The 25,911-nt window shown below is 31.8% G+C and overlaps 2 protein-coding genes across 2 annotated transcripts in view; both read right to left on the reverse strand.

Annotated features, from left to right (window-relative positions):
* Nucleotides 1-10,334, reverse strand: part of LOC131845402 (uncharacterized) — a 150,551-nt gene extending 140,217 nt beyond the window's left edge. Inside the window, exon 1 of the mRNA XM_059194468.1 lies at nucleotides 10,194-10,334. Within this exon, the coding sequence (XP_059050451.1) occupies nucleotides 10,194-10,334 (141 nt within the window). The remainder of the gene's footprint in view (nucleotides 1-10,193) is intronic.
* Nucleotides 10,335-15,881: 5,547 nt separating this feature from the next.
* LOC131847235 (uncharacterized) lies at nucleotides 15,882-16,878 on the reverse strand. Its single transcript, XM_059196753.1, has one exon. It carries the CDS (start codon nucleotides 16,735-16,737, stop codon nucleotides 15,985-15,987), a length of 753 nt encoding a protein of 250 aa, XP_059052736.1. The 5' UTR covers nucleotides 16,738-16,878; the 3' UTR covers nucleotides 15,882-15,984.
* Nucleotides 16,879-25,911: the final 9,033 nt, after the last annotated feature.

A 25,911-nucleotide genomic window follows, 5' to 3' on the forward strand; every position in this document is an offset into this window, starting at 1 on the left:
TTATACTTCTGGTATATTTCACATTTATAGGGAGTATTAGGGAGTACCCAAAGGAATAAATTCACATTTTAAAAACCATTCCATGTAGTTACATGTCTACATACGTGCGCATTGTAAAATTGGGCAGTGATCCAGAACGTGAAATTGTTAGCGCAGCAAGTTTCCGGTCATTTTGTCGTTCCGTATCCGGGGTCGAGGTGATCGTTCTACTGACCTGGCTTGACTGACCCAACCCACAGAATACCAACACAAATATGATAGAATAAATTAGCAACCATCTAAGAATCTGCAACTGTCTGATTGAACTTTTTCACAATGAAACGGACAGAATTTAATGAAATGCAGTGTGAAGAACTTCGTCAGCTTTATTAAGATAAGAGATATATAATATTCAATAAATATAATTTCATGTCGTTATAATGTAAGAAACAAGTAGATAAACTGACGAAAAGACACATTCATATATATAATATTAGTATGGATTGGAATCGATATACCTATAAGTCTATATATCTATAAGTCTTTTTTTTAAGAACTATGGTTCTATCCGAAATTTGATGATTTTGCTAAGGCTAACAGATACTGCTTGTATTAAACAACAGACACGTCTTCATTGTTTGTCTTTCCTTTGTTTTAAATTCTCAATAGAACACACAGATAGTGTTAGGTATTTTTATTAATCATCGTTTATTGCGAATTTAAAACAAAGGAAAGACAAACAATGAAGACGTCACAAATAAATATCTAATACTGCATTAGTTGATACGTGGAGTAGAAATAAAACAAATATTAAAATTACCCTGAACAATACCAAATTACCAGAGTATAGGACGATCAAGTGCAATAATCAAGAACTTACTTAGAAATGTTGAAGGTCGTTCATTATGTTTTGTTTAATGTTCATGTAATATTTTACGTTCAATATAACAGTTCTTGTTTATTAGAGCGGGGTTAGAGCGCGCAATGAAACGGGTAATTGGATAATTGCGGTCGGCTTAGCTCTTATTTCTATTGTTCGCAATCTCGTATATTCGTAAGTATTTGTACAGAGTAGTTAACTTTAAAAAGATAGAATCTTGAGGTACATATGCTTATATTCCACGTTCTTCAAACTAAAACATTTGCTTACATACATACTATGTAAAATAATGAAATTTAACGTTTTATAATTTCCTCAGAATAAAACACTCCTCTTTCCAGCCGCGGTGCCAACGGTATGCCCGAATATATGGATAGACAATTTTTGAGCATACTCACAATGAACACGTTTATTTCTAATTAATTGAAGAGTTTGAAAATATTAATGTTTTATAAACAAATAATAAAAATTGAAAAAAAATATTAAAGAAATATTATTTGATTATATAAATAGCGGCTTCTATGTTGATTATCGTATGTATATGTATATTTATTCAAAAGAGCAATACGCAAGTTTCTTTTTCATTCCGAATGAGAGGTAGATTAATAAAATGATTATTCAAAAGCGCTTATAATAAGTTTATTTGAATAAAGATTATTTCTATGATATGCTATGCAATGTATGGACACAAATAGTACTAAGTAGTATTTACTATGTAAATGGGTTTGTGATTTTAACTACATCTATATATGCCGTTAATTAAAGATGCTTTTAATGTAAGAAAAAGCAAACAACGTCACGGACAGGAGGTAATATGATATAACAATAGTTCAAGGCTCTAGAGGAGCACAAGTTTGACGTGGCGGTTGACTGTCTCATCTAATCTTAATCGCATTGGGAATAGTTTAACTTCCGGTAAACTTTGACCCGCCGCCGTCCTTTGTTACGCAATGTCTTTATATTCTCATTTCCAAGATTATATTATGTGAACTATAAGATTTGTGGTTACTAATGGCTTTTGATACTTGTAATCTATGCTAATTCTATAAATGCGTAATTGTGTTTGTGTGTCTTAACAATCCACAGATAAATAAACACTTAAAGACTACATGGCTGAACAGATCTTAATTAATTTTTGTGTCAATACAGATTGTATTACAACGACGGACATAGACAATCTGTAAATAGAATTGCACAGCATTCCAATGCATATTTTCAATTAAAAAATTACAATTATGGAAGGGTCTAGAATTGAAAATAAAATAGTATTTGTTTATTAATCTACTATTAAAAAAAGAACATAGCATTTTTTTCATTTTAGTTGGTTCAACTTGATTTCCTTGAATTCCATTATTAAAAAAAAACTGCAACCTGTATTTGTATTTGTACTATTTTTTCAGTAAAACTAATGCTTATTTAAAAAATGAAAAAAAGTAGTAAGAGGCATTATTTTACTTTTATATTTTTCCGTCTAGCGTCGTTACTTCGTTTTTAACTTTCATATATAATTGCTACATTTATGAATTTCAAATGTAATGAGAACTGACTAATCGGATATAATACTGCTATAAATAGGCATCCTCAAAATGTAGCTGTATGAATTACGTACTTACATTTACTAGCTGCGCCCGCGATTTCACCCGCATTATGTTTCAATAATAAATATAGCCTATATATTATTATGAGTTATATTACTGTAGAGTTTCATCAAAATCCGTTCAGTAGTTTTTGCGTGAAAGAGTTACAAACATCCATACTCACAAACTTTCGCGTTTATAATATTAATAGGATTATCTACGAAGCTTGTAACTAATTCAGAGCAAAATCTAAATAAATATACAATATATACGGGAAGCAATACATATGCCATCTAATACGACACGGTCCCTACGAGCCTTGTTACTGCACTCATGCATTGTGCAAGAGCTATTGTACAGTGTACTGGCGAGCACTGAAGGCTGAAACCCTCTATAAACCTGAATTATTATTGGCCCTTCAGTTAACGCTGGAAAAAAAATCAGTCTGGACAAAATAATTTTGCCTAGTTGTTATTTTATATAACATAAATAATGACTAATAAACAAGCTTTAGGCGACTGTTACCGTTTACCATCAGGTACCACCTAGAAAATAAAATATTTGCTTTGTACGATGAATAGAACCCGCTACTATCGGGTAAGCCGGTGTGCTAAAGCACTAGACTACCGAGGTAGTCATTGTGCAAGTGCTATTGTGCTGTACAGTGGTGAACATTGAAAGCTGAAGCCGCTATAAAAATGAATTATTATGACCGTACAGATAGCGCTTGGGAGGTTCTTTAAAAGCTGTATTGTTCATGTCCCCTTTATTAACACAAATAATAAGAACTGTATGAGTTTAATAATAAATAAATTTTATATCTAATGTTTTTCTTTTAGTATATCTATTGTAATCTGACTTTCAAATGGTATTGTTTATGTCTACATAATATATATAAAGTTAGAATATATACAATGAAAATTATAAATATGAAAGTATGTCAGTCTGTCTGTTTCTTACCATTTTACAAATACATGACACCATGTTTTATAAAATGAAGATATAACGCTGAAGGATATAGGATTTTATATATCTCAAAAAATTATTTGTATTAATTACTATATTAAAGTTTATGCGGATGAAATTGTTTGATTTGATTGATAATTAAATGCATAAATTGAAACAGTGTATGTGAGGGATTGAGATATATATATATATAGAAATAAGCATAAAAACAGCAAAGATACTGACTGAAAAAGACAACAATATTAAAGAAAGAAATAGAAGCTAACTACTTATTTGTTAACAATAAATGATATCAACCTGTGTTTGTTGGAGGAATATTACAGTATTAGTAATGTAACAATAAATAAAAAAAAATGTAGAACCATTTCGTAGAACAGACATATTTAATGATAGTCGCGTAATGCTCTATAAGTGTGTATAAATTAATTAAAGGATACAAAACAATATCGCTGTTCTACGACGTTCTATTTTCAAATTGAATCATTTCATTTTTAAAATACTTTCAAAGGCTATTACTATGTATAGTGATCGCAAACTACCTATAATTATTATATATGCACCTATATATTTTTAATGCATATGTGGGTAGCTATTATAGATAGAATGAGCATAAAGTCAATCGATCTCATGGCAATTTCACTGAGAATTAGTCACGATAATTTCTAGGACAGACCGGGTGAAATTTAATCTGACATAGATTATTACCCTTTACTAATAATCTCTTCCCCCTTATACATATCTGGATTTTAATGCAATATAACACAAACATCACCATACATTCCAATCTACATAATTTACAATGACCGACAAACATCAACACACATACTTGACATGTGTAAAGTGACTGCACTAAAGTGTAAAGCGTTCTATTTGTGCGACTTGGCCATCTGCTTTGATCTTGTACAATTTGCCGGTGTAGCAATTGATTAATTCAACATTGTCAAACATTCAGAAACTAGTGTTAGAGTTGCAGAGTTGGGGTAATAATTGGATTGATGCACCGTTGTACAGTGCCGGCTTAATTTAACTCTACCTATACTGATGTACAAGTAGGCTATAGAAGTCCAACTATGTTTTAATGTATAGGATGGCTCTCCAACACCTACGGCCCGCGGGCAAAATCCAGCGCACTAGTGCCATCAATCTGAATAGTAAAAACCAATGTAATATTATATAATGTTTTAAATTTTATGCGGTCATTATTTATACGTATTATTAGTAAAAATCATGGGATTTTCTTTACGGGACTTTCAAACACTGCCGAAATATCGGGAACTTAATAAAAATAAAACATGATAAGTATGTATACACATAACATATTTCATTTTTATATTACTGTTACTATCGCTGTGTTAAGTTGAAGAAGGAAAAATAATGACAATAGTAATTGCAATGCAATAAAGCATATGTTTGCTAAGGCTGCATACTTAGTTACTGGTCTCTTAGTTCAACGACTAAAAATAAAACTGTTATTATCTATGATACAGGCTCGGCGTAGTATAGATGCTACTGGTAAATTATATGTATGATGTGTATTTAACAAAAATGTAATAGTTTATAAGGAGAATAACTGTAACTACTTAAATTGATGTCAATAAAATATATTATTATTATTATTATTAGCCCTTGGAACATATTATGTACTGGAAAAATCATTATGAACCTAAGGGGTGACCAAAATATTATTAATGAGAGAGAGTGTCTATGTGTCTGACTGTTACCTATATACGTACACTTATATTTTATCAAAAATATAAAAAAAGCAGACGATAGTACAATATTATGTTATCTGTGATAGTACTTACTATATTCAGTTGAACAAGTAGCTTATTTTTTTTGCCTTTGAATAATTATTTATAAAAGAGATTGATTACTGATGTTAATAAATATAATTGAGATAAAGATAGAAATAACTATATACATATTACTAGTTTATTTAAATCGTTTAGTAGTTATTTGTATTTAGTACATTATAATGTATAAATAAATAAAAATAATTTAAATCTGATTAGATTTATATTGTCCTTATTTGTCCTTATGTGAACGTTTTTTCCCAAAATGTAAGTAACTATAAAAATATTAAACGTTTTTAGACATAATGTCTAAAATACTGGACTACTAAAAAAAGTCTAACACAGAGCTTTGTAGCTTTGTAATTCAATATAGCTCCAACAAAAAGTTTCTTTCTGTCATAGAATCCAGTTAAGATGAGAACCTATCATTTTCCCATTACGAAACAGGGTCGGTACGTAATGTGGCAGATATTATATATACGAAAATGATGTTACTATTGGTACTCGAATATTTTTTTACGATATTATAGATCAAAAGCATCACGACTCTTATCGATGATGGTGTGGTCAGGCATTGTCGACTGATTTGAGAAATAATTGAATCTCCACATTTCGTTAACGAATTTTAGAATCCAACTTGCCACGAATAAACCTACTTTGGAGTAATATGTTTTATTACCAGTATTTCCAGTACCGGACAGTTAGTCAGTAATCATTACTTACTGTTATTAAATAAAAACTAAAGATTGTTTAGGTGAATGTGTGAATAAATATTAGCTGCTCATTCACGCAAAACCTACTCAATATATTTTGATGAAAATTTACAATTTGCAAAAATAAAATCATATCAGAATCAGAATAGGCACATAGGCTATAGCTACTCAATCTATACGTACTCCTTTGTTGTTTATTCTAAGACATTTGTAATATGAACTACACAAATGAAGAACTTGAACTCGATACAATATCACTGTTATATCTCTATGAGTTAAATAAGTAAAAACCGCGCCAATAGTAATTCCAACAATCCCCTACGATCGGTGATGTGAATTCAATATAATATAGCTTTACTCACTATAGTGCCTTCGATATAATTTTGAGTTCACACAAGTTTAGCGATATTGCTGCCGCGATGGGATTCTCGGTGTTTCAAGATTGGATTTTCTTGAACATCCTATTGCTTTTTAAATTGACTGTTTCGATTTTGAACTTTAATCTAATCGACAGTTCATACATACATATTGAAATCTTAGAAAGATGACGAAGGCTCTCTCTCTCTTTCGCTCTTATGACATTTAAATACATATACACAATTTCAGTAGTATTTTTAATGTAGATAATGAAAACTTTGATTATTCCGCTTTTAGCATATGGTGCAAAGACTTGGACAGGGAGAATTACGAAAGATTGTTGCTCTTTGAGATTTGTGACTGGCAGCGAATACTGCGTATACCTTGGACTGCTTGTCCAACCAACGTTACCATTTTTAAAGAACTCAACATCAGGGAGAGATTATCGTCGACTGTGCAAATACAAATTTTTAAGTATTACATTAGCCCCAACGAATACAGAGCGACTAATTATCGAAGGTTCAATTAAGGGAAAACGTTCCCGGTATCAATCACTAACGCGATTGACCTTATCGAAACGGCTACACAGCAGTCTATTATACAATGTTTTCGCACAACTAAAAGCTGTATAAGATGGACACAAATTGCGAGGAGTTCTGTCACCAAGGAGGACAACAGAGACTGTCCACAGAAACCAGCATGAACACCACGAACACTCTATCAAGAGTGTACGATTAAAGAAGCTTGAATTTTATATTAGCTTTCAGATTACTAAATAAATTATATGAAGTAGAAAGGTCCATAGTATTGTTTACATTATTTCTATTTATAGACGACGGCTGTCAATATCTAAATTAACCCCTAAGGGATGCTTGATCTGACTGTTACTTAGTTGTTTTAGTTTACAAGCAAAAATACTCTTGTATAGAATTACAGCGTTTATATTTAAATCATCATAATTGCCTTGTTTCATCTCATTTGTGATTGGCGTAGTATGTCATCTTCTTCCACAGATCTCTTTCTGCCGTTATATCTATGCTTTTATGAATATTCAAATATCTTCATATAGGTAACACAATTTTGACTAAAGTTGTTGTAGTTGTTTGTAGTTGTTGTTGGGGGCTCCTTTAGAAAATAATCTTTTACACAGTCTATATATCAAATAAAATCTAAATATTCAATATAATACCTATACAATAAATGACAAATACATATAATGAATTATTGTAATAGTTATTTTTAAACTGTTGTGTTTAATATACATTATTTAAATCATTAACCGGGTCTTAACACGAATAAATTTAAGCAAAGTTCAGTAGCTTCAACAGTCGATTAGTGTATGGATACCGTGAGTGCTGTGTGTTGCGAACTTTCGTTGAACAATCTTGTGACGGTAGATGAAAAAACTCCTGTCACCTATCTACATTGACATCGCTGTTGTTCCAGTTAGCTTGTGACCACGGCTAGTGCAACCTAGTCGAAGCGTCGATGAAGGTAAATACCTTTATTTGCTAAAAAAATATTCGTGTTAAGACCCCGTTAATAATTTAAATTATTGTAACAGACCATTAACTTATATATTATACAAAATAAAGAATATGATATATGACTTGATTCAATTAAACCACAGTAAAGAAAATATATAAGGATATATGTATCAGATCTACTAGCTATACATATAATCTTAATTACGTAAGCTTATGAACGAGATTGTAATGCTCCAGTCAACATATTCTTTGCGTGAATGCTCATTATGCGTGAATGGAACATTTTCTGTCTAATGTGACCATTTTATCATCCTTAAACTGAATGCCGGTTATATAATTGTACTCAGGAAATCTTCAACTGGTACTTAGATTAAATATATAATATCACACCAGATCTTTTTGGAGATTATATGCGTATCTACGCATAGATAAAGGAATCTTCCTTTCTACATTGTGACTGAATATCTGAATTGTAATGTGAAATTATAACGTAATTTATAGTGATTTATAAATATTATATGTATTTATAAATCACTATTATATATATTTTTAATTAATAAAAATTGAATTGTGACATAATTATTTGTTACATATAATTGTAATTACTACTGACATGCTATTTTGTATCGAGATGTGTTACATTTGTGAATAAAATAATATAAAATAATATGAGTATGTATATAAATTTTATCAATAGAAATAGAAAATATTCTGCTATGTCACATATAGTTCAAAACTAAATGTAGAAGAAATACCCACAGTTTTTAAGTCGGTTATATAACATTGTAAAATATGGGGATACATATTTTAAAGCATATTCTTAGGAGCGTTTTTAGGAGGATTCTTTGGTTTTTATCTCCTCAGGCGATAGTGTATACTTTCCAAAGGAGATATTATGTTTATGCCTGAGTGGGCTACAACCACATCGGATCGTAAGCTCGTTTGTCCCTATGGTAGAAATAAAGTCTTAAACAGTAGAGACAGTCCTATGCACATTAGTTACGTACTTAGATCTGTCAAGATGGGCGTTTAGAACCCACAAATGTTCTAATATATCGATCAACTGACGTAATGGAGGTTTGATGGCGAATAGCGTACGTGACTTACTTTGAAAGGGCAAATGTTCATTCCGTAGATTTGACATTATGCGTACATTGTGCTTTGGAAGATCCCAAGTGGTAGCCCATACGAATTTTATTCAGTGGTTAAGTATTCAGTACTATTCAGTATGCGGTCCTAACAACTTTCTTTTCTATTTCTGTAGTAATGTCACAACCTGTTTTTTATTATGGATGATAACGGAATGGTGCACCGGCCTGCGCTAACGATTTATGCTGGCAGAACCCTAATGGAGGATGACAAGATGAGCTTAGGGTCAGGTAGTTTAACCCAGTTAGTCGTGATAAATTTAACATGAATTTATTACGACGGTTTCCAGACGGAGCCATGTAGAGGTCAACCTGACATGGGTGATTGCTAGCAACGGGGTTATTAAACCACATTAACAATACCTTTCTCGATATAACGTGTGAGTGGTAGCAGTGACGAAGGGGAAGATTCTTAGTAATGGAAGTATTATCTTTTTTGATAGAAAATATCTTTATTCACGCAGATCAATTACAGACGCGTATGATACTCGTAGAAGATAATATATATATTGTCCAGAAAATTAGTATGGCAATTCAGAGAGGAAATGAGTATCTTGGGAACACTACATTGATGCGGTGTGTTGGAAGTCAATGATTTTTAACCCTGTACAATTTATATAACGTCATCTAGTTCCAAACTAAGTTCTTTTTTATATTACGTTGGTGGCAATCAAGCATACGGCCCATCTGATGATAAAAGGTTACCGTAGCCTATGAACGCCTGAAGTAGAACTTGTATTATGGGTAGTTCCAATAACAATAAAATATAATGATAGTATTTTATTGTTATTGGAACTTAATTATTAAATTTATTTCTGGCACTTATGAATAGAGGACAGTGCGAAATTAAAATTTATATTTAGAAAGATACTGAAAAACATCTTTCATTGTTTCATTGGTGTAGTTAACATTGTGTGAGTCTTTTACCAAATACTATATATAATATATTTGACTTTCATAGTTCACTATATTTATTTACACTGCTGATTAAAACCCTATTGTATAGTTTATAAGGAATAGATAATGCATATTTAATATATTATTATAAAATATCGCTATAAAATGTAAATAAGTATAGTTTTTGAGTATTTTCAATGGTCAATCAATATTGCTCAATAGAGCAATATGAAGAAATTCCTTAAAATTTTGTCATAAATTCTTTATTTCGTAATCATTTCATGTTGTATAATCATTGGCTTTTTATTAGTTATATTAGTGTTAAGTATGTAATTAAAATAAATGAATGATACATTAAGAAACATGCTAATATTACATTATTAAAAATTAACTTACTTGTGGTGTGAAGTTGGGAGGTTGTAAAGGGTTGCAGACGGGTGGCGCCGCGGTACTTCCATAGTGTTGCTGGTATGATGACGTCAGAATCTTCTTATGAGCAGTGGCTTGTGCCCTAAACGCACTCACACTCAATTTCATTGTTATTGGAGTTTATACGTTACACTATAAACATAGTTGGTATTTGAATTGTTAAAAAAGGCTACATTTTTTTATCTAACATTGAATAAAGTTTTCATTTATGACGAAATATTACAATTCACTTTTAAAACTGGCACCATTGTTATCTGAAACAAAGAAATTTTACAATAAGTATGTGCAAATCAGAAAATATATATGACAGAGAGGGGACTGTTAGTACTAGTATGTAATATTATGTTATCTGTGGTACTAGGGATTAATAGCCCTGTGCTAGCAATACACAGGAACGACGATACGAACTTCAAAAACATGGGGTTATATTTTCGAATACACAGAGATATAGTAGGTTCTATTTGTGTCACATTAAGAATATTTTCTATTTCTATTAATAAAATCTAAGTATTATGTAATCTTCAAAAAGATTTAGGAACATTTTTTATTATATATAGACATACGAGTAGTTAAGAGTCAGTAGTAAGTTAAGCTAAAGGTTTTACTCATTTGGGATGAAATATCAACCCGATTTGAAAAATCTTTTGATACTTCATTTTGGCCTGGTCTTGGTATTGGAGCGCACGGGTGATATGCGGTGGGGAGAGTTTATTTAATTTTTTATTAAAGGTTTGGGCTATTAGTCAAGTGTTTAGACCTGTAGTACTGCGACCTGCATAGATTTATTATACTCGCCCTTTTTCAAAGTTTGCTACCTAGACCCGTCAGGGATAAGTATTGAATATTCTGTTTTCTCTTATGATAAGAATTAAATATTCTGTAATATCTTATGGTTTTTATATCTCTTCAGGATGTAGTGTATACTTTCCAAAGTAAAAGTAAATAATAGCAATACAAGGGAACAATTGTAACATTATAAATCACCACAGAAAACTAACAATTACTAACTGTCACTCACAGTATGTTAAACAGATCATAAATATTACAGACGCTAAAGTGTCATAATGAATCACTTAATTAGGCGACTTGTTTTAATATTGCATGAATTAATTACCGCGGTAACTTGTTTGCTCAATTAATCTGGTCTCTTTTAAAGACTTCCGTAAATTATCAATTATAGAACGTTGTGCACATTGAATTGAGCAAACAAGATTAGAGTAGTATAAAGAAAAATAATAAAACCCTTTAATAATTAATTGAACTAATATATTTTTTATATCAGTTATTTGTACACTATACCATAATAAAGAAGTTTTTATTTATAAATTCACAATCGATTATAATATACACTAAGTGTACGACACAGCTTTAGTTTCTTTAAATTTAACTTAAGTTTTAACAACTATATTTCAATATAAATATCAAACTAATGTACTGAATTTTTTTTTAAAGAATATTAAGTATGTATACGAAAAGTACATCACCAAAAACATTTATTTAATATAGAAAAAATACTCTTTTAATGCACAAAGTAAAATATTTTTTTAACATTATGATTAATCAATTGGATGTTTTTTTAAAAGAGTAAAATTCAGTGTTACTACGTTTTTCCTGACTATCAGAAACAAATATAGAAAGATCCAATTATCAAGATGATGATGCAATTAATTAATATATTGTCAATACACTAAAACATTGTGCTAACACTACAACGTGTGACACTCATTAAACTACATTTAATATGTATCACACACATATGTGTGATACACACATATGTGTGATATAAAAGATTAATCAAAATTTAAGAAAAACATATTACATCCTGTATATGAAAATAGATTATACCATTTCACTATAAATATAGATTTGCCAAAATAAAAGAAAGACGCTAAAGAAAATATTTTCATGGTTCAGTGGTCCAAACAAATAAACAGTGCGGGACCCTTCCAATGATACATAACAGGAGAATCTCCGACGAGATCATTATTATCTATTTATTTATTTATTTATTTAAACTTTATTGACCAATAAATTATGGTACAAACGGCGGACTTAATGCTATAGGCATTCTCTACCAGTCAACCTTCAGGAAGTGCAGAAATACTTGATGGTGGCTTAACATTAATTATATAAATAACGTATATACAAACATTAGACTAGACTACAACTAAACAAGAATAGAATACACACGAATATTATAACATATATACACAACATACATACAATACATAATATATATACATACATTCAATATGATGAATACATTACTTGTTCTATGACAATAAACTTAGAAGATGAGCATGAACATTTTTTTTAAAAGTATACTTATTGGAGATAGTTTGAATGCGTTCAGGGAGTGAGTTCCAGAGCCGTGAAGATTGTAGACCAAAAGAGTAAGATACAAAATTAGTTTTATGAAGAGGAGTTTGAAGTAAAAGAGAATCTTTAGAACGTAGTTGGCGGTCATGAGAGTCCCGGAGATATTGAAATTTGCATTTCAAATATTCAGGGGAAGCAGGATCAAAAAGAATTGAGAAAAGAGTGCAAAGTAACCGCTTTTGCCTACGCTGACGTATAGGGAGCCATTTAAGTTGAGAACGGTGCAAAGAGATGTGATCATATTTACGAAGGTTGAAAATGAAGCGAATAGATTTATTCATGAGCCGGTCTAACTTATTGAGAAGATCTTCATTGAGATCAGGATAACACACATCGGCATAATCAATTATAGGAAGAATGAGAGACTGAACAAGAGTAATCTTAGTTTTTAAAGGAAGAAAATTTCTAAAACGGTTTAGAAAACGCAAAGATGATGTAACTGTGCGACTAATATGCAGAATCTGTGAGTTCCAACTAAGTGTAGTATCTATGTAAAGACCGAGATTTTTAACGCTTTGACTAAATGGAATAACTGAATTTTCGAATATGACAGGTGCAACAGTACTTAAGTCAATTTTGGCTATCTGATTTGAACTCCCCACAATAATTGCTTGACATTTTGTTGGATTAACTGAGATACCAAAGTTATGAGACCAATTACTTATATTTTGTAAATCTTTATTAATACTCACGATAGCAAAATTTAACCTGTCAACGCATATTTGTTCATATATTTGCAGGTCGTCTGCATAAAAGTGGAATGAACAGCCAAGATTGAAGGACAAAAGGTCAATAAATATGGAAAACAATAGAGGGGACAAAATTCCGCCTTGGGGTACACCGGCCAACAAATCAGCCCAATCCGATAACTCACTATCAACTTTAACTGCCTGTTGACGGCCCCGAAGGTAGGTAGAGAACCAATCCAAAACTGAGGATGACAACTTTTGGTATCGCAATATGGAAATAAGAATATCGTGATCGACCATATTGAATGCATTTGAAAAATCAATAAGCACTAGTATGGTGACCTTCTTATCCTCCATACCCATGCGGATGTCTTCAGTAACTTTAAGGAGAGCAGTAGAGGTACTATGTCCTGGACGAAAACCTGACTGAAAGGATGTGAGGAGGTTGTTGTTTAAAATAAAAGAGGAGATTTGTTTATGAGCGGCAGCCTCAATGACTTTAGATAGGAATGGTAAAATAGATATTGGTCTGAAATCTGTTAATTTGGTTGGGACTTGAAGTTTAGGTAAGGGAAGAACAAACGCTTTTCTCCAGGTACATGGAAAGGTGCTAGAGGAAAAGGAGAAATTGATGATATGAGTCAAAATAGGTAAAATTTGATGGATAATAAGTGAGATCATTTTACGGCTTATATCATCACAACCAATTGCATTTGATTTCAGAGTCTGAATAATTTTATAGGTCTCATCCTCAGTAATTGGAGTAAACGAGAAGGAATCTATGTTAGGTTGGGCTAAAGAAGCAATTTTAGAAATAGTATTTAATTTTATGGAAGGGTTAAAAAAGTTATTTGATGAAAAATGTTGATTTAAGTCATTAGGAGAAAAGGAAGATAAACTAGAAGGGTTGGAACATTTACTAAAACCAAGAGAACGTAGAAACTTCCAAATATTGGCCGAAGAAGTGTTAGATAGATTGTTAATAAAGTATTGACCCTTCGCCCTCCGCACAATCTGGTTACACCTATTTCGCGCCGTTTTGTATAAAATCCAGTTATTATCGCACCGGTCACGTTTATATTTACGAAACAATCGATCTCGCTTGGTCATAGCCATACGTACTCCACGTGTGATCCATGGTGCAGGTGGTCGTTTTATCTTAACCGCTTTTAAGGGCGCATGCTGGTTGTACAATTTTAAAATTGAAGTATTAAGATAAGAAACTTTATCATCAATTGAAGATGAAGCTAGTAAAGGAGAAAAGTTTAATTTGGAAGCATCATCTACTAATTGTTGTACAACTATATCCGCGAAATTACGCATATGTACTATGGTGGGCTTCTTTTTTGGTGGTTTTAATTTGTATTGAAGATAAATAAGATCATGTTTTGAGAAGCCCGGGGCAGATAATTGACCATGTTTCATAACATGTTCCACGGAAGATATTATCTTTAAGTCGAGCCATGTGTCGGGAAACGTCAGATTATGATGAGTAGCTCCAGAAGGTAGAATATGCAGATTTACTGACTCGATTATGTGTAAAAGTTTTTGAGTGAGTGGTGTATTTTTTAACAAGTCAGTATTGAAGTCACCCATAATTATCTGATGAGTGTAATCCGAAGCCACAGTTTCTAAAAGAGATTCAAGTTGAGAGAAATAGTTGACAGTAGGGGGACAGTAAACGACTCCGAGAACCACTTTAACGCCTTTGACGAGAACCTCTAAGAAAATATACTCTGCATTTGCATTATAATTAGGGTTCGATGTGGATATAATTGAGTACGGGAAATCACTACGCAGATAAATTGCAACGCCTCCTCCACCCTTACCAAGACGGTCATTTCGAATCAGAACAAAGCCTGGTAAACAATAAGCATAAGAAGAGAGTGTAGGTTTAAGCCAAGTTTCCGATATCAAAATTGCATGGAAGGGGGAAGAGGTGGGAAAAGCATCGAGAAGATCAGTGTGATGAGATGGGATGCTTTGTGCATTTATATGACATACATTAAAAAAAGACGAGGTTCTTTCAATTTCGTCCTGAATTGTGTTATACAAAGTTAGAGGTTCATAGTAAGACTCATTCGAATCCGAAGATGTAGTGGTGTCAAGAGCAGAATAGAACGATTCATCATTGGACATATTACGAGTAAATAGATAAATTAGAAACAATATAATATATAAAAATATAATATATATATATATATAAATATACCTATAGAATTATCTAAAAAAAAAAAAAAAATTTACAATTATGTATTCCTGCATGTCCTGCCAGCTGTTACATTTAAAATTAATACACTACATGATAGTAGTGAGTGAACAGAAATAATAAAAAAAAAAAAAAGACATTACAATGGTAAAATGGACAAAATAAAATAAAAGTAAGACTATAAATAACAATAAGAGCAGTGGCTAAAGTACTAGTACTCAGTGTACGTAACACAGATAAAACCTTTTAATTATAATGTCAAAACTGTCAACAATTTGTAATAGAATGTCAGTCAGTCAGTCAGTCAGTTCATTACGGAAATAAATGTTTTCGTGTGGGTTATATTAAAATTATTTGAAGGCAATATATAAAATTGAGATATTAACTCACCACCCGCACATTAAAAGTGTTATACAGAGAATTGGTTACCGGCTGACTAAATAAACTATATGAGTTTAACAAACACAATATACAAAATGAATCACTTCTTTTTAGCGACACGTCTGGACTTCTTATTCCGTGTCTCTGGAGAGGCAACAATAGAAGGCTCGATCTCAGTCGGATGATCTATCTTTGTGGAATCAATGGCCTTGGACAGATCCTCCTCATTGTGAAGTCGCCGTCTGGAACCGTCGGGCATCAGTACTAATATATTTCCATCCATGGTCCAGCACTTTCTCATCCCGAAGTGTTTGCGTGCCTGTAGAAATAGAGACTGCTTTCGACGTGTGAGGAATTCGGACACAGTATGAGACGTTCCTTTGAAATTGGTCTTCTGTTTCCATACCTTAGCCTTAATTGAAAAGTCAGTGAACCGAATTAGAATAGGACGTGATTTTTCTGTATTCAGTTTACCCAAACGATGGCACACAGCAATCTTATCAGCTGTTACTTCAGGCAAATGTAACTTATCCTGTATAAGCTCTGATGTGAAGGTGACCAATTCATCTGCCTTAATATCTTCTGTGATACCACCAATAAGAAGATACTTCCTTCGGTGTCGCATTTCAATTGTGTCCATGACACCAACTAGGGCTGATATTTGTTGCCGGAGAAGATTAAGGACAGTGGATACTTCTGTTTTAAAATCCTGGAACTCTTCAGGAAGACTTGATATGGAGCTTCCCGATGTTGTGTTTGACTGCATGTACTTTTTTTCAAACTCACATAATTTCTTCTCTAATGTGACTTCAAGTGCATGTTGAGTTTCCAAAATTTGAGTATAGTTTGCCATATTAGTGTGTTTTCCAACAGTATTCACAAATAATTTTATTTCTGGTGATACAGTGTTAACTGTCAGGACAATGCAGTAAAAAATGGTGTTTTAACACATGTGCACTGGATTTCTAATTGTCCATAATGATTATTTTATATTAAACTGTTAAATAATTAAAAAAAAAAGTTTAATTATGTTGTCTTATTAATTATAATTTATTTATTTATTAGGAGCACTATGTGTTATGTTTTGTAGCCTACCCACGAAAAAAACTTTTTTTGATCATTATTATCGTGACCATCCGTCCCGTTTAGGACGGGACAGTCCTGCTCTCAGGTATCCTGTCCCGGTGGCTGAGCCAGAGCAAAAATGTCCGGCTTTTGTAAACAGAAGGATCAAAAAAAATGGGGCACTGTGAACTGAAAAAATAAGAAAAATACTGCTTCACATTAAAAAAACATTCAATATTTTATATTAATTAATATAAAATATTTAATGTATTTTATATTAATTAAGCCACTCTGGCTTCGGGTGGTCATATAGTCATATCTTTGTAAATGTATACGGTATATTAACACACCATAGTCAATGATACTCTAGACTTATATACCTTTCAAACAGGGAAACAATTTCTCAAATCAGTGCTGCCGTTCCGTTTTTCTCCTAAAGCAAAACCCGCTTTCTCTCTTAATATTATTAAAGATATTTCTATGTTCTTGTATTTTTTAAACGTCCCATTTTGACTAGACAAATATAAATGATCATTTTAGTCGTTACTGAAGAACACTCCATAGTCAAACTTCAACATAATTATTGATCGGCATAACATAGACGCTTGAAGTTTTGAAATAAAAAGCTTAGGTGACCAAACGTTGTGAATGTAGTAACAATCGGATCAGAAAACATTCCTTTTACAGCTTGTTAAAAAGGTATTAAAATGTACCCAAAAATCCGCTTCTTTCAGTAGCAAAGTTGGTGGACTAAAAGTGATTTTGCAATCGGATCTTTCGGCGGCAGCCAAAAATAAACATTGAATATTAAAAAAAGCGTGATTTTAACTTGAATTTTCCCCATCATTTTATAGTGATGCGCTAAAGGTTTATCGTTATAAGCGTATTTGAGTATTTTTATAGATGTTTAGTACTACTTGTAGTCTTTTTTTAGTTTTTTAACCAAATAATATGTATGTAATAAGGTGCAGAATATAAAGTCCTATAACAAAAGTTATTTTTATAAGAACATTTTATTTCAGCGTAATTCTTGACTTATGACAAAGTTGGCAACGCAATGCTATATACTACTTTCACATTACTTCCTGTTTAGATATAATTATGTTTTTTTTTTATTAATCAATATAAGTATTATATTTCCTGATATACAATCATAAATAAGTTTAAACTCAGAGCTAAAATATAATTAATGTTTCTTATAAGACTTCAAATATTTAACAGTGACCTTAACGTTAATATTAATTACTAATACATTACTACTAATATGCTAAAAATATCTACTTCTGCCTGTTGTCTAAAAAGTCACATTTTTTTCCGCTACCGGTAATAAAAATTTGACTATTCAAGAATATTTAAACGTAAGTTTATTTGATAAAGAACTGTCTGTTCTATTCTATAAAATTTATCGATATATTAATACTAGTTAATAGTCAATCCTTATTGTAGATGAACCTCAACGACGTGGCGCCACGTCGTCGAGAATGAACTGATGGTGGAAGGGAGAGAACCCCGAAGTCAATACAACGTTTATTGATGTTCCTAATGTCGACATCTCGACATTGCAAATTCGCAACGCGCAGATTTTAAGTAGAAACTTTTTGAAATATTTATACGGCTTCCCGAATCGTGTGAATTGAATGTAGAGGTTTTGTGTTTACATTTATTTTACAGTGTTTTGTTTCTCAATACTATTTCTTTTGTGAGTTAGTATTGCACGGTTCCATTGTACTGATTTAATTAAGTTAATTATAACGAATTACAGATTTTCAAAAAATTATATACTTACATTTAACATATAGTCACACCATAGACTATATCACTATGTGATATATTAATATATATAAGTATGTTTAAATATAATATCTATATTTATAAGTATAGAAGAGTCAAATAGATTAGGTATATTTAACATCTAAATCTAAATCTATTTGACTAAAGGATCTATGTAAATTGCCTATTTTCTGAATAACAATTAAGTATTTTAAACAACCCATAGTAGGTATTGCGTGAATTCTCCATGGTTATTACATTTAATTAAAATGCAATTTAAAAAAATCAACAAGTAAATTGGCAAATTTAGTCGTTCAAAGAATGAATCGGATGGTAAAATCAAGTAGACAACTAAGAAATTGGATCATTAAATGAAAGTCTGACTTAAAGTCTCAGATTTTATGAATATTCAATGCTATAATATTGGCCTTTGCGCCGTTGATTTAATATTAAAGTATTATACATGAATAATTAAGTATCAATTTAATTCCTACGTCTTAATATCTACAGATAATCCTAATAACGCGAAAGTTTGTGAGGATGAATAATATGATTATTATAACTGTATCATAAACCGTAGAAATACTATTACAGGGATTGGAATATAATATTGTACAGAACTTGATCATACTGAGATTGCGCGCAAAACGGCGTGATAGCTACGAAATAAAATCAATTAAAGGATTGCTATTACTTTCATGTATTTGGAATGACAAACAAGTTGACGGCTCACCTGATGGTAAGCGATAATCGACGTCTATATTATAGCAATACATTACATTATCATGTGGCACCCGCAATAACGCATGGGTGTTACCGCGGGTATCCTCTGGAATAGAATAGAATAAAAAATAATTTATTGAAATAAACTTACATTGACACTTTCACTTCACTTTTTAATTGTTATCTCTATATTTTTTTATCCATCACTTCTTCGGAAAGCTGATCCGTCAGCCAACCATCATTTCGCTAGACCATACTTTAGGAAGCTCAATGTACTTTCTAATTATACATATTTTGATCTCTAAACGTCACTATTTGCAATGCGCTACATAATAATCCGTTATTAATGTAGTTTGTACTTTTGCTTAGTTAAGCAGTGCTGATATTGTTGGTACTAGACAATTGATAGAAATGCTTAAATATATTTTTTCAAAAAATATAATCTTATATACATAGACAAGTCCCAGATATAATATAATACAAATAATTATTGATAGTAATTCATAGAGAATATGTGACGTTCATAAGCGAGTAAATTGTCCTACATGAATAAATGATTTGTAATTTGATTTCATTGATTTCCATCGAACCCGCCACCATAGAAAGACGATGTCCTAATCCGCTAGACCGCCGAGGTTGAATATAAATAATACAAAACTGCTCAATTTCATGGCATTCGGGTTTTATAGTTTCTTCGTATATCCATTACATGTAACTCTGCACACACAAAGCAACATTATTTACCTGGATTGATGCAAAGAGATGAATCTGCGCACTAATGGGTCATTACAGATACGGATAATTAAACTCGAGCAAAGAATTTCAGGGAATGTCGAAGCAGTTCGGGAATTTCTTAATTATTTTGCATTTTAAGGGTCTGTGGCTCGTGAAATGATATCTTCTGGGAGCTTTTGTTTGAATGATTGTCTATATGACAGTAAAATTATAGTGTACGGGCATGACGATTTAGTAATCTGGAATGGCAACAGGTGTTATATTATTAGGCACATCTGTTGTGCAATAAAAAGTATAATCCGTCACATTTAAAATTACTACTATTGTAAAATAACAGTTACGGTCTTAGGTGCAACTGTGATGAAATCAAAAAATTCTGTTGATTATATCTGATGAATATATCCATCATATAATCATGGTTCTGTTTATGTTTTTAGATATCAGCCTATATAGTATTCTAGTTACATTATATTTATTTGTAAGTGTCCCTTTATATCTATTTCTTGGCTTTTTGACGACGGCTTAACAGATATTAGTGGAATTTGACATTAAGATAAATTGCATCACAGACATATTTTATGGTAAAAACAATCATCTGGATTTGGTTGTTGTTTTTGCACTGGCAATAATAATTATAAATTATAATTCTATTTTAGATGATGGCTATAATGACCATATCTCTTCGACAATTGTCTAGTGTTCAATCAGTTATGTGCTCTATACTTTAATAAATAATTTCATAGTAAACAAAGTGTTCAGTTCTATAAGAGTCTCAATTCTTATAATATTCCTAAGAATAGACCAATAAAACCAATTTTATGCAATACTGTGTAAAATGAATTATTTCATCATTGTTTGTTTACCTAAATTAAAAAAAAAGTGTAATCGAATTATTCCTGATTAGAGTGCTCAAAATATATTAGGGAAGAATTAGTGGATGAAAGTTTGAACAATCAAAGTTGCGGGTATGCTAGTGAGACTATGGTTGTTATATAAAAAAACCACAGAGATTACACTCATAACTTTTTGCCACAACGGCCTCTTTTGAAGCTAATGATGTAAGTTATTAATTTTCAGTTCCAACGAAAAACTTGATAACAACAAGTCATCGTGTGTCTATATGATTGATGATAGCTAAATATTAATAAGAAAATATTTTATTCACAAAAATATTACATATTTATAAAGATTTATAGCGAACTAAAATTAATCACTGTATAAATCTACGGTGACATTATTGAGAGAAAAGATATTTTTATGAGTAAAATAAACGCCCGAACTACTTCTACTAAATATATAAAAAATACATACATTATTCCAGAATTTTTATCCACGAGTTAATCGAAATCGAAACTTCCTCAGGCCCTAGTTTAACTACACATAGTATTTTTACTTTGTATAGCAAATATATATACTCTTATTTTCTCCGAACGGCAAATGAAGTCGTAAACTTTAACTGTAAAGTACATAAAACAAAGTAAAAATCTGAAAAAATTACGGATTCTGTGGTCTAGCGATTTAGCACACCCTCCCTTTCGATGGTTGCAGGTTTGGTACCTAGCACGCTGCAAACATTGATATTTATGAATATGATTATATCTATTGGTCTAGTCAAGCATATATTGGTCCTAAGATAAGCTGAGCTTGTGTTATGGATACTAGGCGACTGATATAAATACTATAATGTCTATTTATTGTAAATACATATTTTTTGTTGTAAATATATGTTGCTTCTGATAAGCAATAAATAACACAATTATCAACATATAGACGAGCATGTCTAAAAGCTTTCCGTAATACCTATTTCGAAGATTTAGGGTGTGTGTGGTTATAAAATTCCTACAATCTTTGCTGACTCATCACTTAGGTCAAATATATAACGAGTAACATTTATCGATTTCTTTGTGATAAGCTCCAACTTTACACGGGTATTATTACCAATTTCAACCTTCAATCATTAGAGGCAATTATCTCTATTTTATTTTGCGACTTCCTCTGTCTTTTTAAAATAAAAGATAGCCCATCCGTTCTCGTGTATCAATCTCAATCTTTAAATCAATACAATTGATACAGTCTTCATGACAAACATTAAATTCGGTTCAATCGTTTAGTCATGAAAAGTTAACAGATAGACAGCCATACTTACGCAAATATAATTGTAGGAGGTATTAATAGACTGGAATTTTCAAGTTAATATTTTTTTTAACCAAACAAGCGAACAATATGGACCAGGAAAGTTTTTGGGTGTAACTTTATTTTAAATATACCAAACAGACACATTTTGGGCGCGGCTCGTTCATTAAAGTTGTGGGTAAATAGGACAGAAGTATAATGAGCCAACTCGATACAAAATAATATAAAACTATAATGAAATGGGTTTGCGAGGATGGGATTGTTAGTAATAGGTACATTGCTAGCATTATATCTTATTACAATTAATGAACTCCACTACATCTTCCCTGGAAACCATAGACCATGGATTGTAACAACCAACACCAGGTTCTCCGATTTTCTGTCAGCGCAGGCAGTTCCACTGTTCAATTATTCGACGGCCTTGGAGGTTTAACTCCTTACTTCCGCCTTACTTCCTATGACGGATGATATTTGTATTCATGATTGTACGGTTGTTTGTATCAGTCAACAAGTCCATAAAGGATACGAAATTTAACATTAAATTTCGTATCCTTTATGAACTTGTTATTAAACCTTTAAGTTATAACAGTAGTAGAAATGTAACAATTTAGTCCCTCAATAAAGTAATTTAAAAACTTCATAAAAATGAAAAAATGGAAATCATATATCCCGCATAAATTCCATTAAAATTTCTTCATTGGAATGCCTCTTACCGTCTCTTCTCGTAACTGAAGTGTCTCCGGTCGTACTCGACAGTGAGTTGGTACTGTCGAGTATAAACTGAAATATTAAATGACTTGCAACCACTCACCGTCCACTTCTAGAGTATAATAATAGCGTTTGATTATAATGAAATTTGAAGAAATGAGGTTGTAATATTATTTAGATTCTAAATAACAAGATTTTTATTTTTAGACTCTGATTTTTTATTAAACGTTATTAATAAATATAGCATCATTAATGTAATAACAAATAGCTGAGGTTATGTCTAGAGATACAGCATGGGATTTTTCTAGAAGGTTCTATTACGTCTTCTTGAGAGTCGGCATCGCGCATCGTCTTACCCCTCCAATCGATTCGTTCAATTCAATCGGAGATCTAAATTACGACGGCCTGAGCGGAGCTTCGAACTCCTAGCGGTGCCCTCAGACTAAAGTCGTATCCGTCAGGTGGGAGTTCGCCTTCAGTGGCTCCATAAGTCCTTCCACGGATTTGTAGTGCCATGTGCTTGCCTCCTATCGTCCAGTGAAAATGTAAAAGCTATCTGCGACTGACAGCGAAAAAAACTCCGTGAAAAATGCGATCGCCAGCGACCATCGGCTTCGTTAACCGTTAACCATCACATGGATAATATGCTTGATTGCATGGTGGCAATCATATGTCATAATAATCGTAGTATAAAAAATAGTAGGGTAATCAGAGGCATTGTCAACTGGCGATGACATGGTGAACGCATCACTTGACACGCCCTCATTTTGCTGGGTATATTTGTTGCCAATGTTTTTTCAATGTTCAAACAAAGATAAGGCGAACTATGCTATAATGCTTTTTATTCTCTAATTTTAAAATTAATGATCAAAAACTGTTCAAAATTGGTAATGATTATTACATAAGTAACAGAAAAATGAAATACATACCTTATATCTTTAAAGCAGATTGATAACAATTTAAAAATTATCAGATTATATTCCAGAACTTTAATTTAACTGCAGAACTTAAATAAAGAAGAATAATTTGAAATTTTATATGCGATCTGTAAGTATTATTTGATAAAATGACATTTACGAATTCCCATTTACTGGCCAAGCAGAGGCGCTAAAGAAGAAAACACAACTTTGAAACAAACAAGAAAATAATTTAATCCTAAAAGAAAGCGAACGTAAGCGAATTAGCGAAATTAAATTTTGTGCCACTAAATTAACTGGCTTTTTGGGATTTTACTTGCTGAATTTTTGAATAAATTCCATTATACATTCTCATCTAATTACTAAATTATCTAAATGTAAACTTGTTTATATTTTCTATTCTACTATACCATACTCCTACGTATATTGTCTTATCAGAATAACAAAAACAACATGTATGGCGTTAGTTATACATATGTTTTTGTAAGGGGTTGTGTACAAGGTTTGTATGGGGAATTAATATTAAAATAGACATTCCGACTTGAAATTTCGTAAGAACACACCTAAAAACAAATAAATATATACGTTTTTCATATTCTATATTTCACGGCCCTGATGGTCTAGCGGTTTAGCATTGCGATGGTCGTAGATTTGATTCCCCATGCAGTGCTAACATTTGTATTAATGTGAAAGAGATGATCAATTAAGCATGAAATTTTCGACTATTCATGCTTAATTGATCGTGTGTTCACATAATAAAAAAATAATTACCCTGCACAATTAGTACAGCGCCATCTAGTCCCACAGTAAGCAATACTTGTTACGTGTACTAGACAACTAAAATACTTATATAAGATTTTTTTGTAAATACATACGTTATATTCATAGAAAACAGACAGATACAAACAATCATACTCATGAATATAAATGTTTGCACTGTACTTGAAATCGAACCCGCGACCATAGGAAGTAAGGTAGTTAGTATAAAGCCATCAGTTAGTATAAAGCTTTTAAAAATATTTAACTTCCATGTAGAGCCATTCCGTTCTCCCCAAATACATCTTACAACGGCTGCTTGGCGGCAAAAAAAAGGCGAGACAAAAGTGCCTACGCAGACAATTTTCCACAAGTCTTTTCAGACAATTGCTTTCTTGAAATAATGATAATAATTGCTTTCTTGAGACATGATACCGTAGCGGTTTTGTATTGATTGCCGCATGCATTCTCATGTAAAGTGCGAATACTATAACTACCATATGGTAATTTTTAGTAGCTATGACGTCGTCGAGTGGATTCAGTAGCCATGCTCCCTAAGATGTCCAGATATATGGCGGCTTGATGGGCCGGGTCATTGAGCTGCCTAAAATATAATGTCTAGCTAATACGTCATACTTGTGAACGAGTGCTGCTTATAAAGACTGGTTTGCACTAAACATGACTTATTAGATCTTATTGTGTATTTAATATTTGACCCTAATAAATTAGTGCTAGATTAAAAGAGGGATAACTATGACTATTCAAGAGTGCTTAAATTAAGTTTATTTGAATAAATTATTTGCTATTCTAAAAAATTTATGTTACATTTAGTGTAAGTGTAAACATTACTGCCGGCATAACCGTTATAGCATAAAAGCAATTACCTTTCAATTTTCATTTCCCACTTCGTTGGGCTCACGAATGAAAATGACATCGTATTTCACCATAAACATACTACGCAACATTTGCCAGTGTATTCGAGCCAATAAATACAAACGCAACTCTATCACTTTCATAATAAAGTCTAAATATTTTCGTGTTACAGCAAATTAAAGTTTGCCGATGTAAGATGTTAATTTGCGTAGTGTGGTTTGCCTGTAAATATTTGTAACAAATTATATTTCTACGCAACGATGTGTAATAAATATGTAATACTTTTTAAACAATAAACTTTGAGTTTACGAAAAATACATGTATGCAAAAGCCAATTCATGTTGTAT

Source organism: Achroia grisella, unplaced genomic scaffold (assembly GCF_030625045.1).
Source record: "Achroia grisella isolate CSIRO2021 unplaced genomic scaffold, CSIRO_AGI_Agris_v1 utg109, whole genome shotgun sequence".
Taxonomy (NCBI): domain Eukaryota; kingdom Metazoa; phylum Arthropoda; class Insecta; order Lepidoptera; family Pyralidae; genus Achroia; species Achroia grisella.

Excerpts from the sequence above, each read along its gene's own strand:
- LOC131847235 (XM_059196753.1), bottom strand. The coding sequence starts at position 16,737 with ATGGCAAACTATACTCAAATTTTGGAAACTCAACATGCACTTGAAGTC.